Here is a 27974-nt window from a genome sequence, read left to right as displayed (position 1 = left end):
ACCCGTAGATTTACGGTAAAACAGACGTGTATCTTTGCGTCAAACGGAAACAGTTCTACATAACATCTGAAACATGAATAGTACTACAAACCGTCGCTCGTTGGAAATTTGTCGCATCGGTATTATTTTCTAATGAATTCAAACTTGGAAAAGCAACAACAATATCCAGAGATGAATAACGAGACAGGGAGCATCTCTATCGACCAGGGAGGAGAGTGGGGTGAGCGTCGCTTAACTACACTTTCTAGAAACACACACACACACACACACACACACACGCGTAACCAAAGGTAGCTGTTGTTGACTTTCAGAGAACTATAACTTGTATTGGTTTACAATTCCAAGGTTGCTGCTTCTAAAACACTTAATGTATCACCTAGTCGATATACTGAAAGTGTTTTTATGCGCCTTAGCCTCCAGTTAGCATTAGCTAGTAGCGAGCTGTGATGTGATGATGTAATCTGCAGAGCCTGGGCGTAATATGTAAATAATAACGTCTCATTAATATGGCACCTGCATGTTCTCCACACAAGGGTCTCACGGTGTTTAATATTAACTGCTAACGTTTATTTACTACATTTGTTTCGGTAGAAGCTCAATGAACAACTTGACAACAACACTAACAATAACTATTGGTTTTGCTATCATTTGTCTTGCCTTTTTTAATGATAATTATTCATATAGCCTTTTTTGTTTTTTTCAGTGCTAAATTAAACCTTTGTTCTTTTATTGCTAGTTTTTAACTTATATGTTTGCGCAATATATTCTCAAATCCTATATATATATGTGTGTATACATATTAACACTACGTTTATTCATATATATTATTAATATATCTAATAATTAATTTGTTTCTTTAGATGTAAGCCTGTTTGATGAGTTGGACAACCTGGGAGATGCAGATGAACTGTTTCAAGCTTTGTATAGTACTGGTTATGTAAGTAACTCGTCTTCTGCTTATGCTCATTGTCAGCAAAAACTGTAGTATTACATGAAGTGTATGCAATGGGAAATTTGCTTGTGATACAGACCTTCACAGAATAAAATGTGGAAGAGTTTGTATCTGAACCCCTAGTCTTTGTCAGCTACTCATGTGAAACAGTAATTGTTTTCTCTACATTTGTTGGAATGGAGGCTGATATAAATAAATGATTAAAGTCATTGCTTATACTGTTACTTAAACTTAACATCCTGTTACACTTCACTGGTTAAATAGTGTGTGTTTGGTTTTTCAGGCCAGTGAGGGTCCACATCTGGACTTTGACATTGATATACCTCCATGGAATATTATGGACACAAGCAGCATCTGCACAGGTACAACATTACATGATGGTAAATACTTAGTTATACATTTCAGCATGATGGAGCAATAAAAGCACCAATAATAACCTTGCGAGAAATGGAGGTGTTATGACACTGTGGGAAACTGGATAGTGTTGTCAGGTTTTGCCTTCTGTAGTCATGTAATGCAACCACTGTATAATTTTGCCCAGTAATTGTGATTGTGGCAACCTCCACCAGTCATGTTTGCTGTTGTAATATTACAATATATAGCTTGAGTAACTTGCTTTTGTTTGTTGGACTACTTTGTGATTCATCTACAAAGGCAGCGGAAGCCTATACTGTGAAGCAAGTTCTATACACACAGATACAAGATATCTTTTTCGTTATGTAGTTATATGTTGGCTAATTTTTTTTAGCTTCTTAAATGTGAATATTGTCTGGGTTATTTGCTCCATTTTGCAAATAAATAGTTAAACTCAATATTCTTGGTTTGTGGACAAAACGAGACACATGAGAACATCATCATTTTGAGGTTTTGGAAATGTAGTTTAACATTTTTTTGGACCAAACAACAGTGAGACAATAATCAGCTGATTAATCAGTTATAAAAGGATTGTTGCAGCCCTAAAGTCAAACAATATCAACAGAACCTGTTAGAAATAACTTCATAAAAAGAAATAAAAATATATTTCACAAGGTGATCACTTAACTAGAATACAAAAATAGTACATAGGTCAAAGATGAGCACATAAATTTAGATTTCTTACTAAATAATGATTTACCTCATTTGTGAGTATGAACTATGAATGTGTAGCATATTCATTAGCTGTGCATTTACAGGAAACAGATGTGTATGCTGAATTGTATAAGATACTAGGCCGTTTGTCCTAAGGTTAATTAAGATGAACTTGAATCCCACGGACATACTGTAGTTAAAAATAAAAATAAATCATTGTATTTACATTAATAATTAAATCATGCACTGTTTACATAAATTATATTTTCCATAGTCTCAAATTAACGTGTGGAAATATACAGTGATAATAATTCTGAATATCCCATACTGATAAGCCTGAATATTCTGCATGACACATTTGTCTGTGACTTTGACATTGTGTATCCAGATGGTGAAGTGAGCGTGGGCTCTCAGTCACCTGCCCACACTCTGAGCTCTGTCCCGTCTCCTTCTTCTGTGGAAGTTCTGTCCCCTTACTCCCTGCACGTAAGTCACTGTTTTCACTGTCATTGTCCTCTGGAGGTTTTGGTATTTGACTTACATTTCCAATTCAAATTTTGTTTGTGAGTATTTACACGTGCCCATTCTGGTGCATTATTACAGTCAATCCAGATGGTGTCCAAACATTGACAGCTGCTCTTTCTCACACACACACACACACTTAAAGCCCTTATTAATAAACACATTAAACACCTTGTCAAACTAATGATTTACCGTCATTCTGAGCGTTGCCATGCTCCTTCATTAAATAGAAGGTGCTGACAACTTAAACCACATTAGCATAATTTAGCAGGCAGATGTTTTCACAGTGCGTCAAATAAGTTCAAAGGTAGCATCTTTATAGGGCCCCAGCACAGTTTGCAGACATTTATTTCCTTACTGAATCACCTTGTCTGAATCCAAGGACACATATTTTTGAATATTAACAAGGACACTTCATCCATTTTTGATCTGATGTGTCTCAAGCACATGTCTTACACAGAGTGCATTACATACAGCATGAAGTAGCAGAAGTACCACATATTTAAACAAGAGGTGCACTCAAGATACTGTAACTCAGCCTCTTTTCCTCTCCTTCCAGGATGAGGCCCTGTCACCACAGTCACAGCACTCACCTGTTTCAGTCTGCTCAGAGTCCAGTGGCTTTTCTGAAATCTCTTCCCCAACCAAAACGGGTCAAAAGAGAACCAACCAGACAACACGAGGTGAGGCAACATCCACTGCTGCTCATCTGCTCTTTTAGCTATTGTTTTCTTTGTGCAAAAAGCAAGTTCTGCAATATAGTCTGAATTTGCAGAATTCTGTGATGAAGAACATAAAGAAGATACAAGTATTCCCTCATGAGAAAGAATAAGAAAATTGGTTATACGTCAAAATTATAAATACAAACTTACTTACCTGAGCTATGATTTTGTCTTGTTAAGATGTAGTCTCTTATCTCACTCCTTATCTTCTCATCTATCTGATACTCCAGCCAAACCAACTCAGGCTGTCAAGAGGCCGATTCAGACGGGCCCCAAAGTTTCCATCCAGCCCAAACCGCTTATCACAGCTGTGCCATTAGCATCAGCAGCCGCTCCCCTTCAGGCTAAGACAATCATCATCCAGCCCCTGCAGACCACTTTGCTGCCTGTGGTCAAACCAGCTCCAATCAACATCCAACCAGCGCCCCCTCCAGGTCAGACCTCACACTGCAAGATGTTGAAACACAGAAACATTGTCCCATGTCACAATGTGCTGCTTTAGACTTGTGCACAGCAGGACAAATTAGCAAGCAGTGTGTTAATATAATGATGTTATTTACTAAGCGATCTGTATGATACAATATTGGTATTTTTTGCTGTTTGTGATGAATTTGGTTAATATTCTTTATCAACCAACTAGTTTATTTTTGTTTCTTGGTCAACAGAGGGCGCCATAACCTAAGTATTATTTCAATGATGAGGTTAATGTCAAACTAATTACATGATGTTCTACTATCCAAAATATGTCTAAATATAGGAATCGGCCATCGTGTATATATAATTAGAAAATATACACAATTAAACTATAGAAACTGTTCATGAGCTGTTGTGAGTTTCATGCATCAAAGTATCACTCTGGTTTACCAATCTGTGTTTGTGGCCAGTTATGTCATTGCATTGGACCCTTATCGGTGGATTATATGACCTTTTGCAACTTGAATTTGAACTTGGATCTCCCATCTGTGTGGTAATAGTGAAGATGATAGATAACTATGGCCAAGATTTCCAAGTTTAGGATTCCAGATGGAAGGCAAGTCAAGCTTGACACACAGTGCGCAGCTGAGCAGCTGATGAGTGAGAACAATGCATCAGGGAGGCAAAAGGAAGTCCTGCAGTAGGTATTTAATGATGAGGTCACTCTTTATAAAGTCTGACCTTAGTAGTTAAGTATTTCCAAAGAACAAACAGGCTGGTAGGCATTGCAGAGGCTTTTGATTTCACATTTCTCACATTCAGCCTCTTGAATTTTTCTTAAAGATTGTAAGTTTGAGCAAAAACAGTGTTGGCACTGGTCACACATGGCACATTAGCAGCACTGGCTAATACTTCTTCTTATTATTATTATTACCACTTATTATTACCACTGACAGACTTGTTAAGTGTTTGAAGTGAGGGTTGCTGGATCTGTTTTGAAGAATGGTTCCTAACACAGATTTGTGGGAAGGGTGGGCTTACATTGTGGGAGGCCACTACCTTAACAGGACCTTTACATATGCAGACAATGTTGCTGTCTGTTGAGTTTTTCTTTCTTTTTACTTTTCTGTGTGCTAGTTTTATCTTTTGGGCCTCTTTGAGTTTTAAATATAGACACATGTGCATGGCTATGTGCATTCATGCAAATAAAACTCAGCACAGCTCTCAGTCAAGAATTTGGAAGTTAAAGGCCACAGGTCAAGATGGTAAACATCCTCTCCATCTGTACTTGAAACTCAAAAAGCCCCTTAAAAGACTAGGGGTTAATGTAGGTCACCAGAGGTGATGGGGGTTCAAGGCGCTGACATGTAGCATCTGCAGCTGGAGTCTCTTCAAACAGCCAGCTGATATGGTATTAAATAAAATATTAGCTTGAATGGTTTTGTTTTGGATATTGTGACAAATGTGGAAAAGGGGCTGTCTCACAAACTGTAGCGCAAACTGACACAACAACACCATCACAGTCAGCAATAATTGGTGGTAATCATACAGTAGAAATATGATGATAGTATCGCTAATCCCATGTAATTTAGGAGAATCTAATGTGTTCTGCCTCTTGCAGGTCGTGCTATAGTGCTTTCTCAGCCAAGCCAAGTGCTACAGATCCAAACACCACAGGCCATCACCAGCAATGTGGTCACCATGTCAACACTCAGTCATGACAGGCCTGTCCCAGTTCCTGTCGCGGCGCCACCATTAGTCTCTGTCACACTTCGAACCTCTTCCTCAGATGATGATGTGAGTCCCTTTTGTTATTTTGTCTGTCAGTTGCAGACCATTGATGCATGTATACATATATTTGTTAAATGAATTGAATTGTATGTTAACAGCTTTTAAAAATTTTATCTGGTGTCTCCATGATTGGTCAGACGCAGCATGGTTTTTCATAGACCTGTTTATTTTATATGGCTATCGAGAGTTTTGAAGATGACGCATGGGCACATGTACGGTATTTAAAGTAATGTGTGGTCATGGACATCTGAGTGCCCAAACAAACTGGCCGCCAGTGTTTGACATTGTTGTCAAATTTGTGCTCTAGTGTTTCAGGACCACAAGCGTCTCTAATTAACACCACAGGGATAGTTCTACTCTCAGGGGAATACTAACTCATTTTCTCTTTGTTTGTGTCCCTGTCTAATCTGTCAGAAGTTCCCCTGAAGGTCTTTCGGCATCTTCACACGAATAAATCACACTTTGCTGTGTTTGCAGTGTGCTCATGTGTGGACTTGCCTCTGCGATGAATGCCTCTATGAAGCCATGTGGACATGTATGCACTTGCCCACAACGTAAACATAATGCTGTGGTTGCCATAGTCACACTGGATTCTAATCTTACCCTGTTTCCAGAATGTTAAATTCACAGCTGAAGTAGCTTTAAATTCATGTTAAAATGAACTTACTTGGACTTTTTACAAGAGTGACATCTAATTGCTAGTTAATTTTATAAAAATATAATCAGATCAGTGTTTGTTTAAATTATTCTGCCGACTGTGTGATTCAACTCGACAATGCAATCATGATGCAACAAACTGCAGAAGAATGATCGTTATTGGTGTCTGCTTTGTTTGTACCAGTGGGGTTTTATTGGAAAGACAGGCATGTGATGTAACTGCAGTTCAGACGTGTCACAGAAGGACATGTCTGTGTGTGGATGACCGAGATCCATCTGTGTATTGCACTCAAGAGTGATGTCAGGACAGCTGCAGTGGATAGAAAACACACACATCGTATTTCTCCTTCTCACACACAAATTTCTCTCCGTTTTATAATTTTGGGCATGAGAGCTGTATACGTTGCTTTTGGACAGTTGTTTGTTCTGAATTTCATTTCTTTGTTTCCTGCATCAGTTGCAAATGCTGTTTGCTTCTTCTTGTCCAAAGCTGTCAGCCTTCACTGTACAGCCAGGAAGATGCCGTGACTTTCAGCAATGTCTGTGTTGTTTTAGGATTTTGTCTCCACCTCAACACTTTCTAATGGCTTGCTCTTGTATGACCTTTACAGAGTTTAGGAACATGTTCTCACTCCATCATCTTTTTTAAATTATTTTTTTAACTGCACCTTCACAGTGTTTCTCCTTTACCATCAAGCTCAGCTAGACAGCAAAGGTTGCAAAAATGCATTTTTTTTTGCAGGGAACTTTCAAAAATGGTTCATTATAAATGGCTTTTTTGATTACATAGAACCACGTTGATGAACTATCACCTAAATTGTAGTAATAATAATCCAATGTCAACTATTATTATGTTAAAGGAACAATCACATAAATAACATTGCTCACAACCCTAATGTCAGAATGCTTTATTTTAGCACTATGCTTAGTTTACCCTGACATTAATGGTGTTTTACATCAGCTTCTTAAAAAAAGAGTAACCTCAAAAGAAATTTCACAAGTGGTTGTTGTTTTATGAATGGTTATGGTTAACCTTGGCTTTAAAAATAGCTGGCCCCCAAAAAAATGGGGGGAGAGGGGAACTCTGCAAAATGTTATGGTCATAATCAAGTTTGGAGAAGCACTTTTCACGCCAGACCTGGAGAGCAGTGTCAAGGAATTCCAAACCGCAGAGGCCAAAACTAATATGACTCTCAGCCATTTGTAAAGTTAACCACATCACAATTGGCAGTTAAAGGGGACGAAATTATCAGATTAATTGCACTAAAACTACATTTACCGAACCGCATTTTAGCGACTTAAGAACAAATGACACTATTTTACATTTGTTATTGTAAAAGTAGGGAATATATATATTCAAATGTTGGAAATATGAGCAATGCAGTAATTCAAATGGACCTTAGAGTTAGTTCCGTGGCCAGCTCTTGCGCCATGCCATGCTGTGTAAGTGTGTATGCTAGTGCAGCTGTGTTCACTTTATAACCTCACTGTGGTTTAGCTGCAACACAGTTGATGTCTGTGAAATCCATGTTAAAGGTGACATACATGGGCCAGGTGTTGCTACATGTTGTATGTACTGTATGGTAGTGTGCATACGTGTGTGTGTCTATGTTCATGTTCTTTACAGTACTGTATTTAATTCTATAGTTAGCCTATATAAGCCTGGGTGTTAAACGGCTGCTAACGATTACATGCTTTAGACAGGTGTTCTGCAGGACAAAACATTTTGAGACAGCTGTAAACAGCTATCAGCCATCGGGTCACTGTAATGTAATGGGCTCCTGCACAGGCAGGGATTGAAAAACAGCCCAGCCTGGAACTGCAGGCCTCAACAAATACTCCCATTGGTAGATTTTACAGGAGGGTCCCCAAGAAAAGCATGCTGCGAATCTGGACACAAATTCACCTCCTACATTTGGCACAGAAGTAAGAGAAAAACTTTAATCAAGTCGGATATACTTGAATAAAGTCCAGTTAAAAATCCAGCTTTATTAATTGGAACATCAACAACAACAAAATACACAGCCACACAACTACCACAATTAAAAACAAAACAAAAAACAACAACACTTAGATTGAGGTAAAATATAATATAATTAAAGGTAAAATATTTGACTTTCTTTCGCACTGTACCAGTATAACCAACTGCAGCTGTAGGAATTTCTCTGTGTGTTTTTAAAAAGGTGATTGCATTAAATTGAGTGCTTAACGAGTGAAACTGCAGAACAAAATAGCTCTTATAACCCAGTCATTATCACAGGTCGACATTATTTCACCAATGAAGCACATGCCGCAGTCCAAGGTGTTTTATGACCTGCAATAAAATCAGGCAACATTTTCACCGCGACTTGTTAAATGAAGCTCCTCCCATTTGGATCGGTTAAAGGTTCATCACATACTTCTGCCAGGAGTTACCCTTTAGATGCTGGACTGTAAGAGTAGACCATTTACAGCAGTGTGACAGTCATGTGGTGTCAACTCTGTCTGTTTACCTTGCAGCAATACCCTCCAGCATCATCATACTCTATATTCATTCCCATGCAGGACTGTTTCCGCTCAAAATACCAGCAGCTGTTTTGAGCTGGCCACTCTGCAGTGCAGCATAGGCAGCTGGTGGCATGAGGCTTGTGTATGTGTAGTTTTTTTCTTGTTGACATTTCCCATCAACACATGCCTAGTTTGAGTTTGAACCAGTGTTCATTCATTCATATGAGTGTCACTGTGAAATGCCACACTCCAATATTTGACCCATACCCTATATTACACTGCTTAACCTCATTATGGCACTGATACGAAGCCCCCCCCACACACACACACACACACTCTCCACTCCCTGGTAACTGCTTACTTGCAGTGTTCCCAGGCTCAAACTAGTGGCACGGCTCCCAGATCAGGGTTGGGAGTTGGAGTTTCTCAGGAGACGGAGCACAAATACAGGGATCCAAATAACTTAATCACCAGTGGGGCTAAAGGCGCAGGGTCTTAGAGGCTTACCCTGGAGAGGGTGTTAGCGCTTGAAGAAGGCCAGTAGAGGGGTAGTGCTGAACAATGAAGGTGTTTGGTTAATGACTGCCACTGTTTGTGTTTGTGATGGGCCATGTCAAGATATGTGATATTTGGGTTAGCCTGCAGAACTGTGATTTCAGCTCTCGCTCATCTGACCTCCAGTGGAAAAAACTGTTTGTTTTCCATGTTTTTGTGCTCCGATCTGAAAGAAAGTCTTGGATAAACAAACCTATGAATATAAACAGAGAAATGCAAAAGGTCATCTATTTATTTGCAGATTAGCTTAAGCATGCAAGACTAATTGCAGCAATTATGAGCCACTGTGGTTGGACCTTTTTTCCATCAAGTTCTACAGCATACATTGTTTATGTGTCTCTGACGTGATGCACGTGAACCCATTTCTCAAAGCATGACACTCTGTAAACACATCCATTTTCAGGTATAGAACAGAGGCATTGAAAGAGACTTCTTGACCTCTCACAGAATGTTGGAGTAAATATTTTTAAGCAGATGCTTTTGACGACATGCTTTCACAGAGGTTTTTTTATTTTGTCACTCGTTAAGTGAAGCATCAGCAGCCAGGAGGTTTCCCTCATGGGAATAACAAAGTCACCCCTGGCGTGTATGTCAGTCTCCCCTTTGTTTCTTCCATTTCCTTTTTCACTATGTCATATGCCTTTGTGTAGGCGATATCCAAGGCTACATCCACATTACTACATTTTAGTTCATTTTAGTTTTGCCTGCCATCCACATGCCCTGTGCTGCTTAGGTGCATGCAAAGTACTTCTTATAAGGTGCTAAAAAGCTCATCTGGACACAGATGTTTTCCATCTGAAAAAGACATTTTCAAATGAAAACATATGTATGCATATCGGTAAAGTCTTCTTTTAATAAGCGTACATAAGATTACCTGCACTAGAGTGAAATTAACCTGTGATGTATAACAGGTGGCCAGTCATTTCACTGTCTTCCAACAATAACTGCCCCTTTTCTGTTTGGATAGGTGTCAAGTGGATGAAAGACTGAATGGATGATGTGACATGAAATGTTATTCTTGAGTCTTTGTTCCTATCTCTCTTTTCAGTCGAAGTTATCCCAGAGACAGCAGCGCATGATTAAGAATCGCGAGTCAGCATCTCTGTCTCGGAAGAAGAAGAAAGAGTATCTGCTTTCGCTGGAGGCCCGCCTGAAATTAGCTTTGTCCGAGAATGAGGCACTCAAGTGTGAGAATGGCAACCTCAAAAGGCAGCTGGAGGGTCTGCTGTGCGAGGTGAGAGGCTAGAAGTTACAGCTTTGCTAAAACCTTTACATAACCTACACTGACACACAAGAAAGGATGCCTGAAAATTAACAGCTACACTTGAAAGTTAACATCTTTATATTGTCCTGATAACATTATGTTTCCCTTTGTTTTCCCTACAGAGCACAATACTAAAAGCAACAGCGCCCAAGAGGAGAGCTGTGTGTCTCATGGCGGTTTTGGTCTTCATTGTGCTAAATGTTGGACCAACAAGGTGAGTATGTGACAGTGAATGTCTGTATACCTTCAAATGCTCTACTCCATAACTTGATTAAGCATCCTGTGGCTTAAATTCAGTTTAAATGCAGAAACTGTACTTTGAAATACAAGACGATTACTAACAGTAAGGAAAACAAATATTGGATTACATAAGGAAGTTAAATGGGAAGCCCCATGACTCACTGTGGGAATAGCAGCTCTCATGTACAAATTGGCAAAAAAAAGTTTATTGAAAACAGTGCATAACATTCTTCATTGAAGCAATATGGTTTTTTTTCCTGTCATCTGAATTTACATAATCCCTATTATAGTTGACACTATTCTTAACACATTGGCCTAATAATAAAACATGACAAAACTCTATTGCCACCTTATTTTCCCCACAAACAGCTGTTAATGTGATGTAGCTGGTAAATCAAGTGCCTGTCAATGGTTAATTTTTTCCACTCTGCATTTGTGTGCATGTCCCTAATGTTGTCATATTGTGACTAGAATGCTTCAGCTAGTGAAAGCATTCAGGGTGCACAAACCTTCACCATGATGGTTCAGTTTCCCCTCGATACACTCCTATCTTGTGAGTGTTGTTTTTTTGTTTTAAATGAATCATTATCTGGATTACCACCAAAGTCTAATAATTTCCTCCGAGGGCCATATCCTCTTCACAAAATATGATCAAAACTATCCTTTACCACGATATGCTGCTCAGAAAACAAGCAAATGCACCAAATAACAACCTCCTAAATCTTGAAACAGTTGGCTGTCTTGAGGGACAAGTAAACATTCCATTTACAAATAGTAAAATCATTCTTTTAAATGACAAAAGAAGCATAAAACTTTATTGGTTTTCCCATCTCTGCTTGTAATATTAATAATTGTGACAAAACTAAATTGAGTTATATAACACTGCACAGGGGGAAAAGAGCTTGATTCCACCCAGCTTGCAGATGTAGGAATTGTGTCATTCCTCAATCCACAATCCACTTCCAACTATAACTACAGATCTTCTGTTCTCATGTCATAAAAAGATGTTTCTGTGGAATAACTTTCTTCGCAACCATGTAAGGAATCTACTTGTTGGACTCGTTGACTCTGATACTGTGTGTGCCCTTGTGTTCTTTCAGTGTTCCACTAGAGCTGAAACATGAAAAAGTTTAATGGGACTCATGAATGCGTTTGCTTATGCAACTTGAGTTGAATTCACAGTAGCTTAACTTTGTGTGTGTGTGTGTGTGTGTGTGTTTTTTACCTGTGCTTGACTCTGCATGTGTTGTATCCGGGCTCTCTTCTGGAATGTAAATTACGCCCGCATTTGAGGTCATATCCTTTGAATTGAAGGTGCCACTCAGTGCAATAATATTGTTGGAAGAGACTGTGCATTTTTGCTTGTGTGTGCCTTGGCATTCTTTAAATTATGAAGTCTAGATCAGATCAGATTCCAAAAAAACAGAGAAGCCCTCCTGTGAACAGGATGTGGACCACATGGAATTCAGTGGTCATTTTACCTCAGTGCCATTATTCTTTTCAGTTTGTTTCCTCCATCCTAAGTAGCCTCATTTACAGCACTCGTATTTTCTTTCCTCATCCCACCTGTCTTGTGTTTTCATCAGTTTGTTTCAGGGTGGTCCAGGCTCCAAGCTTGAAGTTGTTTCCACGCAGCACAGCGGCAGACACCTGCTGGGTTTCTCTCCAGAGGCAAACACTGAGGTCGTGATGGGCCCTGAGCCCCTCGACAGCAGCCCCTCTAAGATGGTCGACAGGTAATGAGCTCAACCACCACTACACCTTTCACAACACTCTATGTAACCAGGATGCACCTGTGTCTGGACTTAGTCTTAACTGGTACAGCTCATTACGGTTTGTGTAAACACACGGCTATCTGACTAACAACTCTGTCCAAACGTCTGCCTTTCGAATCCCTCCAGGCCTCTGGCTAGTTGGCCAGCAGTTGTGCTTTGAGTAACAAAGTGCGAAATTGGGGTCAGGCCTTGTTTGACATTCTGCTTTCTATTGCTGGTAACTGTTTATTTTCCCAATTTTCCTATATACTCCTTAAAATGTAGTAGAGGTCTAGCTGTCTCATTTGTGAATTGCATAAATGACACTCTTCTTAGTTACATTACCTGCACCCCCATGTCCACAAAAATATGTTTTGCAAGGTGGTCAGAGTTTCTGGTGCCAGCCTGTGTTGTGTCGGATCCCTCTGTAGGCTTTGTGACAGGTTAATGCAAACCATTCATCCCTTGTATCAGGTTTCCTGGCAGCGGGCAGGAAGGAACACATTAGCTTTTACAAAAGGGGTGGCGGCAGTAAATGCAACATAGAGGGGGATGATTGGGGGAGATATGCAACCGAATCTACTACAGAAAAGGAAGGTGTGTGTGCAGGATAGTCAATATGGCCCCATTAGTTAAAGTTATGTTCAGGCCTCTGGTCTGACATTTTGTCTCATGAAACTATTTCCCGGACAGTTGGAGGCACAGTCAACATTTTGGCTTACATCAGGGAGGCCCTGAGGGGCGATTGGGTTGGTGGCAGAAAGTCTTCGTAACACATGTGGGCACGGACTGTGGACAGTCTACATCAGCACCTCAGGCAACGATCAGAGTCAATGTAACAAGGAAAGTCATGCAATGTGTAATAAGCTGGTCACCCTCAATGTATGTGAACCCACCTTGTGGTAAAAACTAAGGCTTTTAGGCTGTCACTATCCATATTCAGTGCAGGTATGACCCACTGGAGGTTCTCTGTCGTATGTTTATGATAATTATGAGCATGATTTACAGCTGCATGAGGACATATCGTGTCATAGTCTTGGCACTTCCCAGCACAATGCAAGTCAGCATTTCCATGCGTGCATTGAGTGCAGCCCTGTCTCGTTTGCACATGTCAAGTAAGAATAAAATGCATTAGTAACCAATCAAATTCAATAGAGTTATAACTGGCTGCACATTGAAGCCATGCTGGTTTCCTTATAGCACCCCTTTGCTTGCCGTTACCAAATTCACTCTGGATGTTTCACCTCTGTCTAAGGGCAAGCAGCCATGTTGGCTCTCAGTTAGCATTCAAGGCATATTCTCAACATGTGGAAAATATTTTTACCAGATTTGTTGTTTGAAATTGTAACATTCATTTTAGAGCATTTGAAGAGCCGGTATGTTTATAGCTGTTGATATTATTAACCACTAACCATCCTCGGCTTTTTGTTGTACATTTTAGCTCCGAGGATAAGGCCTTGATGGTGGTGAAAGATCCCATCTTTCTCAGACCTCCCCCACCCTGCCAGCCTCCTGTTAACAGGACCAAGTGTATAGAGTAAGTTATGGACACTTCATTATATGTCCGAGTTCTACTTCCACATAATCAACCAAGTCTTATCTTGAATATGATAAAATTAAAAATGTGCCATGTTAAATTTGACTGACAGGTTGGCCCATGAGTTGAGGGGTTGGGTTCACCGCCATGAAGTGCAGCAGACCAAATCCAGGCGCATGAGTAACAACAATCACAAACCCACTAGGACCATTCTGGTAGGTGAAAGCACCACTGAAAGATGAGAAAGAAAACATTTCTATTAGCCCATGCAAAAATATACACAATGTTAAAAGTTGTAGTGTGTAACATTTAAAAATGAAGAAATGTCTTTTGCAGTCAAAACATTGTCAAAATGACTTCACACAATGCTAATTAAGCCTAACAGCTTTAATGTTGGCACTAAGCATAGAAGGTAAACTTCACATGCATTTCAAGCCATTACTTTCCATGTGATCTGGCAAACTAAGACGTCTTATTTTCACCAGTGCGTTCACCTCTCCCTCCGTCTCTCACACCTTCCCCTTTTCTGCCTCTCATTTTTCTTTTTTTAGGCTGAGTTTAATCCCACAGCCCTGAGAAAGTAAACACAACACTTTAAGGGGAGCTGCAGGATTAGTGCCCCCTGCCTCCTTTTTTTTCATCTTTTACGTTTTTAAAACACCCAAGGTCCAATCTACCAAGAGCCGCCTACTTAGTATATACTTGTTCAAAAACAGAAAGGTTAAATGTGTTTATTATTCACCTGATTTGAGCTTTGTTTTAGCGCTGCACACTTAAACCTTCATATTATTATTATTATTATACATGATGCTGTACAAGTCATATAATTAATTCATTACTTTAAATTGTTTATTCACTCTTTTCCACACGCCTTTGTTTCTGAAGCATTGTTTGACAGAGTATCTATTACCCTACATTATTAACAGGATAAAATAATACACAGAGAAAACATTGGGGCTGGGATGTGAGTGCTGATGTCAAGATGTTTTGATGTGATGGTCACTTGTAATGTCTTGAATAGAGTCTGTGTTTATGCTGTATACAGGGTTGCCAACAGTGCATCCTGTTCTCTCTCTGTAATTGTTTCTTGATGTGGTTTTAAAGCAGTTGTACTGAATTCTGTCTTTGTTCCTAACAGAAAACAGAGAATAAGGAGGCTGCCCAGATTGTGACGGTCCAGTACACAGAAACTACTCAGGAAAAGTAAGTACAACTAGTTTTTTACCGTAATAATATGATGTCATTTTTAATTTGGCCCCACATAATCAATTCTCATCTGGCCAGAACATTCTGTAAATACATGTTTAATTTGAACACATTTACTTCAGTTTGTGTCATAAACCTATATGTATAGGGGAAACTGGGTCAGAGTTGCAGACTATTGCATATAGCATATTACATATTACAATGTGAAAGAGTTTATTATGGCTCATTATCAACAATTTAATACATTATAACCATGTAAGTCTTCTTGTCCAACAGGAATCCTGGCAATGAGTTACAGGTGTACTATGCACCTCATAACACCTACACTGACTTCTTTGATGAGCTCAACCGTCGTGGCGACACTTTCTACGTGGTGTCTTTCCGCAGGGTAAGGATCAATTTACCAGGGAAATGGCCCTGGTGAGAGAGGAGAACTGGGCACTGTTCTCCAAATGTTCTCAATGTCTTTAATTGGAGTAATCAAGTCTGTCATAACATTTCCTTTTCCATGCTGACTGTAAAAGTCACGTATTTATCACAGTATGAGTAATTCTTGAATCATAAATTGTGTGTGGTTTCTTCAACAGCATGAGTTGATTTGGAAAGAAAGGGAGGAAATGCGCACGTCTGGGGTTGAAACTACCAGTCAAGTGTTATCCTTGCCCGTAATAAATGCAATAAAGAAGATCATGTTTTAGGTTTTTAGGTGTGACCATGTCACTCTTAATCTGTTTGGTTTCTAATCATTTGACCACTTTTCCACATCTGAAACGGGCAACCTGTTTTCTTTCTTATATGATTCATAACTGGACATCATTCAGAGCGAGTTCTTAGATTGGCTTGGCTTTGTTTTTTTTGTATACTCTTTGCGCACACACACACACACAGACATAGCTGGATTGAGCACTTTATATCACATTCAACACCTCTGGATACTGTGAACACTCTTAAGCTTTTTAAGAGCAGGAGTTAACGATCGTGGTCTTTGGGGTAAACAAAGAGTGAGAAAAGTCTCCATGGGTTGGCATGGTGACAGTAGGAATAATGGAAGCAATGGTGCACCCGAACCGAGGGCCTCTGCAGGTCAAGTGGCCATTCTTTGATTTCTGCCAGCTTTGTGTTGTGGCAGAGCAGTGAGGCTTTTGTGCCTTAGTTATTATTTATTTACTTTATCAAAGTAATGTCAAACTTTGCATCTAAGAATGAAAATTTGAATTGTTTTAAACCTAAACTTTAAAAAATAAAGTTTTTTTAAAGTATAGGTTATAAAAAATATATGCATTACTTTATAATTACTTTTTTGACACTTTAATCAATAAATCTTTGCACATCTATGAAGTTATGATCATTTTTCTTACTTGTCCCTATTTTTATTTGATACATGTAAACTATGTCCTGCCTGCTTTACTACATGTCTGCTCTTTTTGAATGTGATTGTTTGGGTTATTAAGTGCTGTTTTGAAGTGGTGAAGTGCATAGATTATAAACCTGTTGTATTGTGTGATCTATCTATTACTTTGTCTCTGGCATCTAGTTTTCCTGTATTTTGTTTCCTGGGTTTCAGGGTGTGTGTGTGTGCGTGTGTGTGTGTGTGTATGTGTATATCTGTTACTGTGGGTGTGCTTTTGTCTTTTGTTCCAGACAGTATGATGTTACTACAAGACTGCCAAAGCTCTGGATTGCATTTGGAATTTGTTGAGATGTAAAAGCCCATCACTACCAAATTTTGACTAATGACCTTCCAGCCAAAAAATGTTTCATAGAGTTCAACACTGGCTGTTCTTGCTGTCGCCAGTAGTTGAGGTCATGGTCACACATGGTCATGCTTAGGTCAAGATTACTTTAAGCCCCCAACAGATACATCACAGACATGGCATGAGGTGAAGTGATGGAAACCATAACTCTGCAATTGCTCTTACCCTACCATCATTTTTCTGTCTTGCTTCTCTTCTTGAGCAGTTTTAGCACCTGTGCTTTTAGTGAGCACTGAGGTGTGGTGGTGGTAACACTGGCTGCTTTCACTGTGGACTGTGTCTATAAAGCTCATGGAAAATTCACCTGTTGTCATGGTAGCTACAGCTGTTGTGCCGGCTTGACAGGCTTGTCGGTGCCTTGATGATTAGCAGTAATGTGTTTTCCTACCCCCTGCACTCTCCATGCAAGGCAAGGCACCCTTTCATTTATTTTATAGGTAGTAATACTCCCTTTGATGGCTTGTTGCTTATTGCTGAAGATATGCATGTGATAAATGTCATGAGCACATATGACACACCAAACTCTTCATCCAGAAGAAGTGGGTCCGATTTTCCAACAAGTCCGAGATTGGTATTCCTGTATCCTTCTACACCCTATGTTGCCTGTCTTCACTTTCTCTGCTTCAAACCAACTTTTCATCTTTCATTTTATCCAGACCAAGCTTTGCAGTTCAAGTGTGTCAGTGAGTTGAGCACCTTTCAGTTGGCCTCTTGGTTGTTGGAAAACAACAAAAACCCCATTCTTGCAATAGATAGTGGCTTGTCTTCATTTATTCTTGTCAAATGCACTTTTTGTTTGAAATGGCTGTCTTTTTTGTCTGTCCTTGTCCTTTTGGGCTGAGAAAGGAGTACTTTTTGATATCCATCTGAAAACCTTGTTTGTATTTAGGAAGTCTTAATTGCCTAGTGGTTTCTTGCAGAAATAGCCTCATGTTGTATTCATTTAGGTTATTGAAGATGATTTGTTTTTATTATTTATGCTCAATTGTTGTACTCAAGATGTTGAATGGTCCATTCTTAATTTTCAGATATTGGGAGCATTCCATTCACTCATCTCATCTTTAACGATGCAAGCCATACATTTGGAGCTTTTATCTGAGCCACATTACAACACTGCCTGCAGTGTTGTGTGTGGATCACATGTGTTTGAACATTAGCATTCCTTTCCACTGCAGCTCCTTCTAGGATGTGCTTACAACAAAACCCTCTCCTGCCATGCTAATGAGTGGCACAGATGCTAATTAGTAAATTAAGTACTGTGAAGTGGAATTTTGATATCAGAATGTACTGGAGTGATTTTAGCTATTGACATGATGGGGTGGAGTGTGACAAAATTACTCAGTTTGAATCATTTTGGCATTATAATGGAATTTTTTTTGTCTCATGCACTGAATTTTTAACCATCTCAAATGACCTTTACGTCACTGATTAGCTGTAATTTTCACTGAATGCTTTGCAGTTGGTATGTTGTTAAGAGTTAAAACTTCAGCTCCAACAACTGGCAAATGCACGCACCCACCTGTTTTATTTATTTCCAAATGAGTTGTATTTTCCATTCAGTGACCTTCTCCTTCTTCTTTGTTATTAGGATCATCTTCTACTTCCTGCCACCAGTCACAATAAAGGAAGTCCACCGAAGATGTCTTTGGTGTTGCCTGCAATGAACATAAATGGTAAGTGTGCAGCACAGACACACCAGTCCAGGACTTGGGTCACTTAATACATCTCAGAACAGAGTATTCAAGCTTTTTAAGGCTGTTAAATGAGTTTAATGTTGCGTCTTTCTGTGTGTGTGTGTGTGTGTGTGTGTTTTAATGTCTTTCATTATTTAACTATACTCTTCTGCATTGGGCAATACTTAAAAGTAACTGCAGCTTCAGCTGAGGCCACTTGACAAAACAACACTCATACTAATTTGGGTACTTTTAATTGGTACAATATGGTGCTTGCATTTCAGAAATGTATTATGCCACTATGACTGGTAAAAGCCAGCATGTCTTGGTCCTTCTACTCTTTGGATTGAGTTCACCAGACAAACAATTTACTGTCTTTGCTGCAGTTTATGGCCAACTGCTAGTAATAAAAAAAAAGTCAGTTTACCTTGGAGCGATTATAAATCTTCAACAAATTGAAGAGCAGGGACATGTAAAGGCTCACACCTGCTTAATTTCCTCTTAAAGAGAGCAAATGCCGTGAGTGCACAGCTTGTCAGTGTGGGTGGCAATCAGAGTGTACTTCACTGAAGGATGGGGCCTGGTTTTGACCTACCCAGTTGAAGAGCAATCACCCGTTTATTTGACCTTTTGCCCTCAAAAACAAACCCAAATATTTGAACAAGAATAGAAATGAGATGCACCTCAGTATGTGGAGGATTGCAGGTGTCATGGGAATCATAACTAAATATGTTGTAAATTCCTAACTGTAAGTACAACTAAATTAATTTATGAATGGTCATAAAAATATGAATCATATATACCTTGACAAATTGAAAAGGCTTATTTGCATTGTTTTACCTCAATTTATGAGCACAAGACCCAAAGTGTCATGGGATGGATACATGGATATAGCCAAATGACTCAGAAAATCAATTAGTTAATTGAAAAGGTAAAAGCAGACGGGAAATGCAACCTGAGCAGAAAATGACCCTTTTAAGTGTATTAAAATATGTAATTAATTCAATTCAACTTTCACCATGGATCACATGGAGATCACTTCTACTGGACTATCAGTATAACATTTTTCAATTTCAATATAACAATAAATCAATATAACAAGTCATGTCATGAGAGTGGAATTCAGTGGAAATGAATTTCATGCTTCTGCAGGGTTAATTGTTGGGTGATTTTTCACGGAGCCTGTAGGAGAGAGTGAACCAAAATGGAAAACCTACCTAAAAGGAACCGTTTATGCAATGTCCGAATTGTTTAAAGTTTTCATCAGAAATGCTTTTGTTCCTCTGATATTCCCTTGTCCGTCATTGGCAGTTCACCAGCAACAGATTTGATTAGTGTTTCAGGCAGCTGTAAGAAGAGTGAGTCAGTGTAATATGAGCCTCTTACTCAGCACGGGAAAAATGGTCATTTGGAAATGACTTGTTTTTCTGGGAGGGGGGGGGTGTGTTTGGGATGATGAATGATGAAGGTAAACATTGTTCTTGGTTGCACTTGACAGGGGGTCTGTGCCGGTAAGGTAGCCCATTGAAATAGCAACAAATGGTGAAATTCAAGACCCCACTCTCGGCTAATTTTTGTAATGGCTAAACAAAGATAGATTCAGGGAAAGATACAAGCTCTGGAACTATCCCCGTCATACATTTGCATAATCTGCCACTGATGCTTGCCTTCAGCCTTGTGCCTTTTCCTGCTTATTTCAAGAGTGTGTTTAGTTCTAATATGTTGGCTACATCTTGCACCATTGTAATGCTACAATTGCTCCTTAGGGTAGTTTCTCATTGACGTGACAGTCAAAAACTAATAAATGCTGACAAAGCAAAAGATGGCGGTGGTTCTCTAATAATGGAAAAACTTGCAGGATCCCTCTCCCCCCATTACATATGAAACCCTCATGTGTCACACAGATGACAGCATTCAAGTAGCATATTAGATTTATGTTGTCTTTGTTTGATACTTAAAAGCGATTACGTGCTAACGTACACATTTGGATGGGTGAGACCTTTAGAACAGCAGAAACACTGTCCTCTCTCTGGAGCGGGATCGCTCGACCGTGGGGGCTAATTCTTTCCAGCTCCCTGTTGTTGCACTGTTTTAGGAATGCCGTCCTTCTCCAGTCACTAAATGGTTTTCATCTGGAGGAGGTGGATAGGCTCTGCTAATCTGAAGGGTTCGTTTGGTCTGTCTTGATCGATAACTGAACATTGAAGAAAGAGACTTTGATGTGTGTTTCAGTTGCTCTGTCCACGGATCAGACGTTCTGTGAAAGCGGGTCTTTATCGGGACAGATGGTGTGTTTGTTTAATGATCCCGTGAGTTTGAAAGCAGCTCAATCAAGTGAAAGTGACGTGTTTGGAAGAAAATGCTTTGCAGATGACATCATTTACAGGTGGATAGACTGTGGGGCTGCAGTCTGTTTTTACTGCGCTGAGATTGTACATGTGCACTGTAGCCGACAGACAGCTTTCACTGGGTAGAGGGAACTGTTTACTTCAAGGTTGAGGTCCACACCACTGAAGGAGTTGGGGATCAGGTATTTCCATTCCTTAAATTTAAACAAAACATCCCCTTCTATCCTTGAAATAAAGTGCACTTTCACAAACCCAGATGTTAAACCTTTATCATCCCCAAATAATTCAAAATATATATCTAACTACACAAAATTAAGTTCTTACTAATCAGTGTTTGCCTCTTTTATCACATATATGTTGCTTGAAAACTCACCTATAAATGCAAGGAACATCTGTCTGTCTGTTAATCTTTTAATTTTCCAATGGTTCACTTAACAGGTTTCACATTTGGCAATGTCAACTTTGCTGTTGTTTGGATAAGAAATGCCAGAGATATTCCATTCATTTTATGTTGTTAGCAACTACAAAAAAACATATTGAAAGGTTACTGTACTAGTAATATCAAAAGAACCATTTCCCAATATTCCTATAGTTTAGAGGTTGCTGCGCCTTGATTCTGCTTTGAGATTATTCTTATACTTGGGGAGCATACCATTTTCCATCCAGTCAAGCACTGTATTGGCGTATTTCCACCGGCTCTACTCGCCTCGGCACGGCACGACACGGCACGATTAGGTTGCATCTCCACTACAAAAAAAGTACCTACTTAACGTGGCCGGAGTCATCACTGCGCGGCTGAGTGAAACTGCGGTGACTTCGTTTTACACACGACACACACGCACGAGTAACTAGTGACTTTACACCAGACTTCTGTAGTTTTATGTTTTAGGATTGTTAGGTAGTTTTAACTTATCTACAATTCAGCACTGTTCGGCTTGATTTCTGTCCACACGTTTCCAGAGTACAGCCTCCTACTCCACAGACTATAGCGGCAGTGGTCTGTGATGCCGCTTGTGATTTCCGGCACTGTCCCTAAATACACTACTCCACTTAAAAAGACTCCTGTTAAATATAGAGGTTTCCCTGGTAGTTGGTGGAGATTCACCCATGTTTTGAGGATTGTTAAGTAGTTTTAGGTGATCTACAGTTCGACGATGTTTTGCTTGATTTGTGTGTGGGACGTCTCTTCCTGTGACGGGACTGGCCAGTCATTGGCCGGCAGTCTGACCAATCATCGCATAGTACTTACTCTGCACGCTTTTGGAACCTTGCCTGAGCAGGTACTAAAAATATTACCTGGTGCCAGGTACTATGCTGGTGGAAACGCAACTCAAACCGTTGCGAGGCGAGTAGAGTCGGTGGAAATGCGCCATATGATTCTTTAGATAACCAGCCAACACCACCCTGATGTACCATTCGGATGCATTGCAATTTCCTCCTCATCATCCTCTTCCTTGGAAATATCATTCTTGGCTTTGCCTTTGGCCAAACCACAGATCTAGGCAGTGGTGGTAGAGAGAAGTTGCCTACAATAGAGATTAGGCTTTCCTCTATATTAAGCTACTATAGGTGGTCATGCTGTGTCGTAGCTGCAGTGACGCTTTTAACCACTGTTAACGCCAATCAGTATGGTGACAAGACACTTCCTTAGCAGCCTTTTTTCACTGTAAATCCATATCTTTGTGGAATGTACTAGCCTCATGAGCCATATTAAGAAATCCTATTTGTATTGCTACATTGACGGTAATATCACTTTTAATTTAGTTACCTGTAAAGCTACTCGATTGATATCTAATTAGAGATCTGATTTTTGTTGAACCAACTCATGTTTTCGAATTTTGGAAATTTCTGATAATTAATTGCTTCCTTTCTCATGTTTAGAAAATTACTCTTTCCTCATGAGTGGGTTCTTGGAGTCTGTGCCAGTTTGGCAGCCTCCATCCTCTCCACATGCTCACTCAGGTTTCCTCAGATACATCATTGCCAGACGTGAGGCTTTTATCAGCACACAGCAGCTCAGTATGTTGCTGAAACTTTCTGGAACATCTCCAGATGGCACCAGTAAAAGGGGGAAGGAGACCACGCGGAGCAGGATGGTAGATTTGGCAGCCTGTTCAAAGAGCTGCTGTTTGAAGCTGAGGCCTTGTGGCTGTGTGTTTCTGTGCCTCCTCTTCTACTCCTCAGGCCTTCAAAGCAATTAGCTGAATAGATGTTAGAGACTTCAGTAATTTGGTGAAAGATGGTTGTAAACAGTGTGGGGGAATTACATTTGAGTCTTCTTGGATAATGGTTAGATTATGGCCAACAATTTATGGTGTACTTATTTTTTAATTGATGCACACTTACAAATAATTATAGGACACAACAATGCCATTAAGGGTAACAGAAGGAGTCTCATAATCAACAGTTTACAGCTTAAGCCTGCAATGATTTACACCTCATTTTATTTCAGTGTATTCATTTGCTTGTGATACTGCCTCTTTTGGACTTATTTATTTGAATTTGTAGACATGATTGTTTACATAGTGAACAGATTTTGACCTTGAACTCAGCAAGAAATAAGAGTTGTGCTTTCAGTTCAGTCATATATTGTCCCTGTTGGGGAAACTTGGTTTACAGACAGGCATAAAGAGACATTACAGTTACAATGAAACACTTGCATTCATCAGGGTTTATGATTTTCTGCTCGAATTCAGACAGCAGTTTAACATCAACGTTGCGTGACAAGGAGTTAAATCCAAACCTGGGGGAGTATGTCCAGACATGTCTGTTGAAACACTGAAACAATCTGACAAGTTCCAGTTTCACTGCAGGTGCAAAAGAGGAAGCGCAGCGCTAGATAAAGGCATACTCAGCATTTTGTCTGCTTAGCATCTAATGATGTGAACAACCATCCGTCCGTTAAAGAAGCCATTGTGTAGTCTCTGTCCAATCTGACAAACCTGCTCTACTTCTGAAATATATGTCCATGGAGCTAGTTCAGAAAGGCAGATGAAGCCGATGCATTGCACAGGTGTCTCTGGAAAAGGACTCCAGCTTTTAAACAACTTGCAGGGCACTCAGGCATTTTAAAGACGCCTACAGCTCCATTTCTGGGTCATATAACGGTGCACTAAAACTGACTGAACCATGTTTGGTTTGTATTCTACATGGGTAATGTCTTCATCATCTCTGGTGCACAAAAGAAAGACACAAGTTTGAAGTTAACTGTTAATTTAAATTCATAACAAATCACCAAGCATGATCGTTTTATAAGTGTATGATTTCAAGGATTTTCCTCTCCCAGGCTGTGGGAGACCAAAAGCCATGAACCATTCATTGTCTCATTGCCAATGTCGTTTTTTCCCAAACTTGAAATTCCCAAGATAAACCCAGAGCACAGTAATAGCTTGTTTGTTCATTAATCCACAGATTGACTTTTAAAATGAAAATTAAAATGTACATAATCCTTGTGTTTATTATCATCCTCAAAAACATCTGCAGTCTCTGCGGTTTATTTTAAACTTAACTGCCTGACTCATCAACATTGATTTTCACTTTTGAGAGGATCTTCTTTTCTCCTTTGAACACAACAACAAAACACAATGCCTTAATGATCCTGACTCATCATCAGTGGTCTCAGTCTGTCTTCCTCTCCCATACTGTTGCCAGACTTTCTTCTATCAGATGTGCATGTCCCACTCTTGTTTGGTGTGTTGTTTATCTTTACTGAGGAGAAATCCCATCTGTGACTCACCTCTGGACTCCATCTGTAATCAAGCGTCCTCATACGCGCTCCAGTTCTCAAATCCCATCACCCGCCCCACCCCATCTGCCTCATATAATGCTCCTCTGAACTCCCTTAATACTCTCGTACTCTGTTATCTTGTCTCTTTCCAACCATAATAATAATGATGATGATGTGGAATTATGTTTGGCAAGCTTAGACTGCTACGTTTACACCAGCAGTATTCTGATTTTGACACTGTTGTGGCTACTTTTACCAGAATAAGGCCATATTCAGAGTAAGACATAAGAAGTATTCCAGTCTTATTTGTATTGAGTAGATAGAGTAGATATGATTATATGTGTAGATATGAGAATATTAGAGATATGTTTGTGTCTTAAACTTCTTATTGTAGGTTTCACTGCAGTGGCTGCAATGAGTCGTAACTGAGTCATAATTGCACTGTCAAAACATTCACATGACATCAGAAAAAAAACGAATTATTCTGTCAGTCTGACTTAAACGGCCTTTGAAACACATGTAAACATGTTCGTGCATGCAAAATTCCCACATTTCTCAAGCACACCCAGATAATGTGGTTGGGAGTAGGGATGAGCCCATGTGATACTCAAAATCAATAGATCAGATATCAAATCAAATGCAAAAATCCTATACGTCACATGCTTTACTATGCACAGACTGTAAAAATGTAAATAAAAATCGGCAACCGCAATTTAGCCGAGTCATGTCGTGGACTGTTTAATTCTTTTTCACTGGAGAACAGTATGTCTTACACAGTTGGAGAATTGAGTCTTTGAAATAGCTTGAAATGGCACAAATATGGTGTTAACAGCTCCATAGTTTTAAAAGGTCTAAAATGAATGTATCAGATGTTGGTAGTTTTGTGATATCAGTATCGTACGTGAAAAATCTGTAATATGCCTACCCTAGTTGGGAGTGAAATTACTATTACATGTTCAGTCAGACCCCATCTAACATAGGAGCTCTGTGCATGTTCCCAACCACTGGAAGTCAAAGAAGTGGGTAAACGGTAGAAGAAAAAAAAATGTGGCTAAATCCAGGTTGGTACATTTTGGACTAGTGAGGAGATGGAGTTTATCCTTGTGTCGGCTTAAAGAATTGAATATTTCAAAGTTAATGGATTGCAGAAAGAGTCAAAATCAATATGCTACCAACTAGCCTCCCAGCATAAGTTGTTTTGGTCTGTGACATAATAGTTCCAAATCAACAACTTTGACTCAACTGCATGGAAATGTACTATGTAGCATGTAAAAGAGATAATGAATGTTAATCCCCAAGCAACTCCCAAAAACGTCTTAATTTGTTGGTGTTGTATATTGAGAGTCATGTCAGTTGTTGGAATATTGGTGTCCATGTAAATGTAGCTGTATATCTCAAGTATACTGGAAGAGGGTTTCTAGACATTCATTGATGCATCCAATAATAGCAACTCTTCTCTTCTTCTTCTGTCATTACAGAGAGCGTCATCAGGGACAAAGATTTTCAGGTGATGATGCAGATCGACTGTGAAGTAACGGATACCAGGATCCTGCACATCAGGTCTTCCTCAATTCCTCCTTTGTTCCGGGTCAACCACACAGACGTGTTTTACCAGCACTCCCCGACCAACAGCCAGGCCACGCCTCCTGTTGGTGTGCTGATGGGGTCTGCCTAAAATTACCCATCAGCACCCACTTTATTTCTTAACCACTCAACAAAACCCATGAACGTTGATGAATAATATCATGAAGCTGGTGTGATCTCCCTGACATAATAATACAAAATAGATATGAATGTTTTCTGTAGAAACCCAACCATTAGCCACAGTCTTTCATAGCAATGACACCCAGAAGTCGCCTGTAACGGGGTCCAAGCAGATGCGAGTTCCATGTGTGGTGAGACCGACTTCACCCTTTGACCCTAGACATCCCACAGAAGGGTAACTGCTTAGTGGCAGGACACAGAGCATTGAACGTGGGATCTTCCCAGTCTAACAAACAAAACCACATAGCAGCTCTTCCCTCCCTGAAACTCGGGACAGAGCCAATAAAACCAATTGATATAAACTTAAGATACTTAAAAGACAGAAGTCTTTGTATCTCAACTAAAAACAGTGTGCTGTAGTCAGCTAAAAAAAAAGAAAAGGAAATTGTATTTGTGAAACAATAAGATGCTAGATTAATTACATGTGGCACCAGAGGAAATCGATAAACTCAGGAAAGGTAAGTGATCAGTGAGCACAAACCACTATTTTCTGGTTTCGAGTGCTGTTTTTTTCAAGTATAAATGATGTTTTTATGGTTGTCATTGCACTGTGCATTGCTTATAAAAGAACTCATATATATATAGATATATATATTCTGTATGTTTATTATTATGTCACAGGAATTTTGTGGTGTGATGCAATTTGCTTTCTGCTGTTAAAATGTTTTCTGCCTTTGTTTTCCTCATCTGTCTTGTTTTGTTTTGGGAACTTTTTATTGTGACTGACCACAGAAAATTGACGGGCATATCAAATATGAAATATTAAACGGTGGAAAAAGGAATTTACAATAAATGTTAGGAGAGTTCTAGTATCAACTTTCAAACTAATTTGAAATTTCCACTAAAAAGCTAGTGGTTATTATAAATAATAAATGAATTGCACTTTGATATGGTCCACTTAAAGCTGTAAAATTGTATCTTGGACATTCTTTGTTTAAGTCCTGTGTGCAGTAGTGATAGATTTTAGTTCAAATTAGTTAACATGTGCACTGTAAATGCAGAACCTGGTAAGTTCTGATTAAAATGCCTTATTTCAATGTGTCCTTTTTTACCTATAATTTGGGAATTTTTAAATTAGAAATAATGTCATCAGATTTAGTCACTTTGTCTGTGATGACACAACATACTAACTATACCACTGTGAGTGAAAGTGGATTTCTTTCAGGAACACAGTTGTACAGAAGGTTGTTTTAACGCTACAAAAAAACCACATGCACCTAACACATGTGATGTTAAGAGCCAAACGTTTTCGTTTACTTTTTTCTCCCCATGGTTTTAAAAATAAATTTGATTTCCCTCATTGTTTTCACTGCATCCCAACAAGACTTGCGGTCAAGGCAACAGAACAAATATAAACATGTGTGGGGTTCTTTTTGTATTCTGTGTAATAAACACTGGATTTTCTCTAACCTGACTTATATGTCCATCCTTGGGCTATCCTACAACTGCACTATTTTATTTTCTGTTTTCAGCAAGTACAATATATTCACTGTTCCTGTGTATCTTCATCTACTCCAACCTGACTGTAACCGTAGATTA

General features: G+C 39.3%; 1 protein-coding gene across 2 annotated transcripts; it reads left to right on the top strand.

Annotated features, from left to right (window-relative positions):
• Positions 1 to 27844, top strand: atf6 (activating transcription factor 6). Of its 2 annotated transcripts, none has more exons than XM_044043756.1 (16): positions 1 to 220; positions 861 to 937; positions 1236 to 1314; positions 2409 to 2506; positions 3102 to 3225; positions 3495 to 3698; positions 5300 to 5475; positions 10217 to 10402; positions 10555 to 10646; positions 12259 to 12408; positions 13868 to 13963; positions 14076 to 14178; positions 15102 to 15166; positions 15446 to 15557; positions 18512 to 18596; positions 26150 to 27844. In XM_044043756.1, the coding sequence occupies exons 1-16, from the start codon at positions 133 to 135 to the stop codon at positions 26344 to 26346; spliced, it is 1932 nt and encodes a 643-aa protein (XP_043899691.1). In that variant the 5' UTR covers positions 1 to 132; the 3' UTR covers positions 26347 to 27844. The 2 variants fall into 2 exon arrangements, with proteins under 2 accessions (XP_043899691.1, XP_043899690.1); XM_044043755.1 differs by having other exon boundaries at positions 1236 to 1332.
• Positions 27845 to 27974: the final 130 nt, after the last annotated feature.

The sequence above is a fragment of the Solea senegalensis genome, linkage group LG14 (genome assembly GCF_019176455.1).
Source record: "Solea senegalensis isolate Sse05_10M linkage group LG14, IFAPA_SoseM_1, whole genome shotgun sequence".
Classification (NCBI taxonomy): domain Eukaryota; kingdom Metazoa; phylum Chordata; class Actinopteri; order Pleuronectiformes; family Soleidae; genus Solea; species Solea senegalensis.
This window is presented reverse-complemented; position numbering and strand designations above follow the sequence as displayed.

Coding starts and splice junctions, on each gene's coding strand:
- atf6 (XM_044043755.1), top strand. CDS start 133: ATGAATTCAAACTTGGAAAAGCAACAACAATATCCAGAGATGAATAAC. Junction 5,476..10,216: donor CCTCTTCCTCAGATGATGAT/GTGAGTCCCTTT, acceptor CTCTCTTTTCAG/TCGAAGTTATCCCAGAGACA. Junction 10,403..10,554: donor TGGAGGGTCTGCTGTGCGAG/GTGAGAGGCTAG, acceptor TTTTCCCTACAG/AGCACAATACTAAAAGCAAC.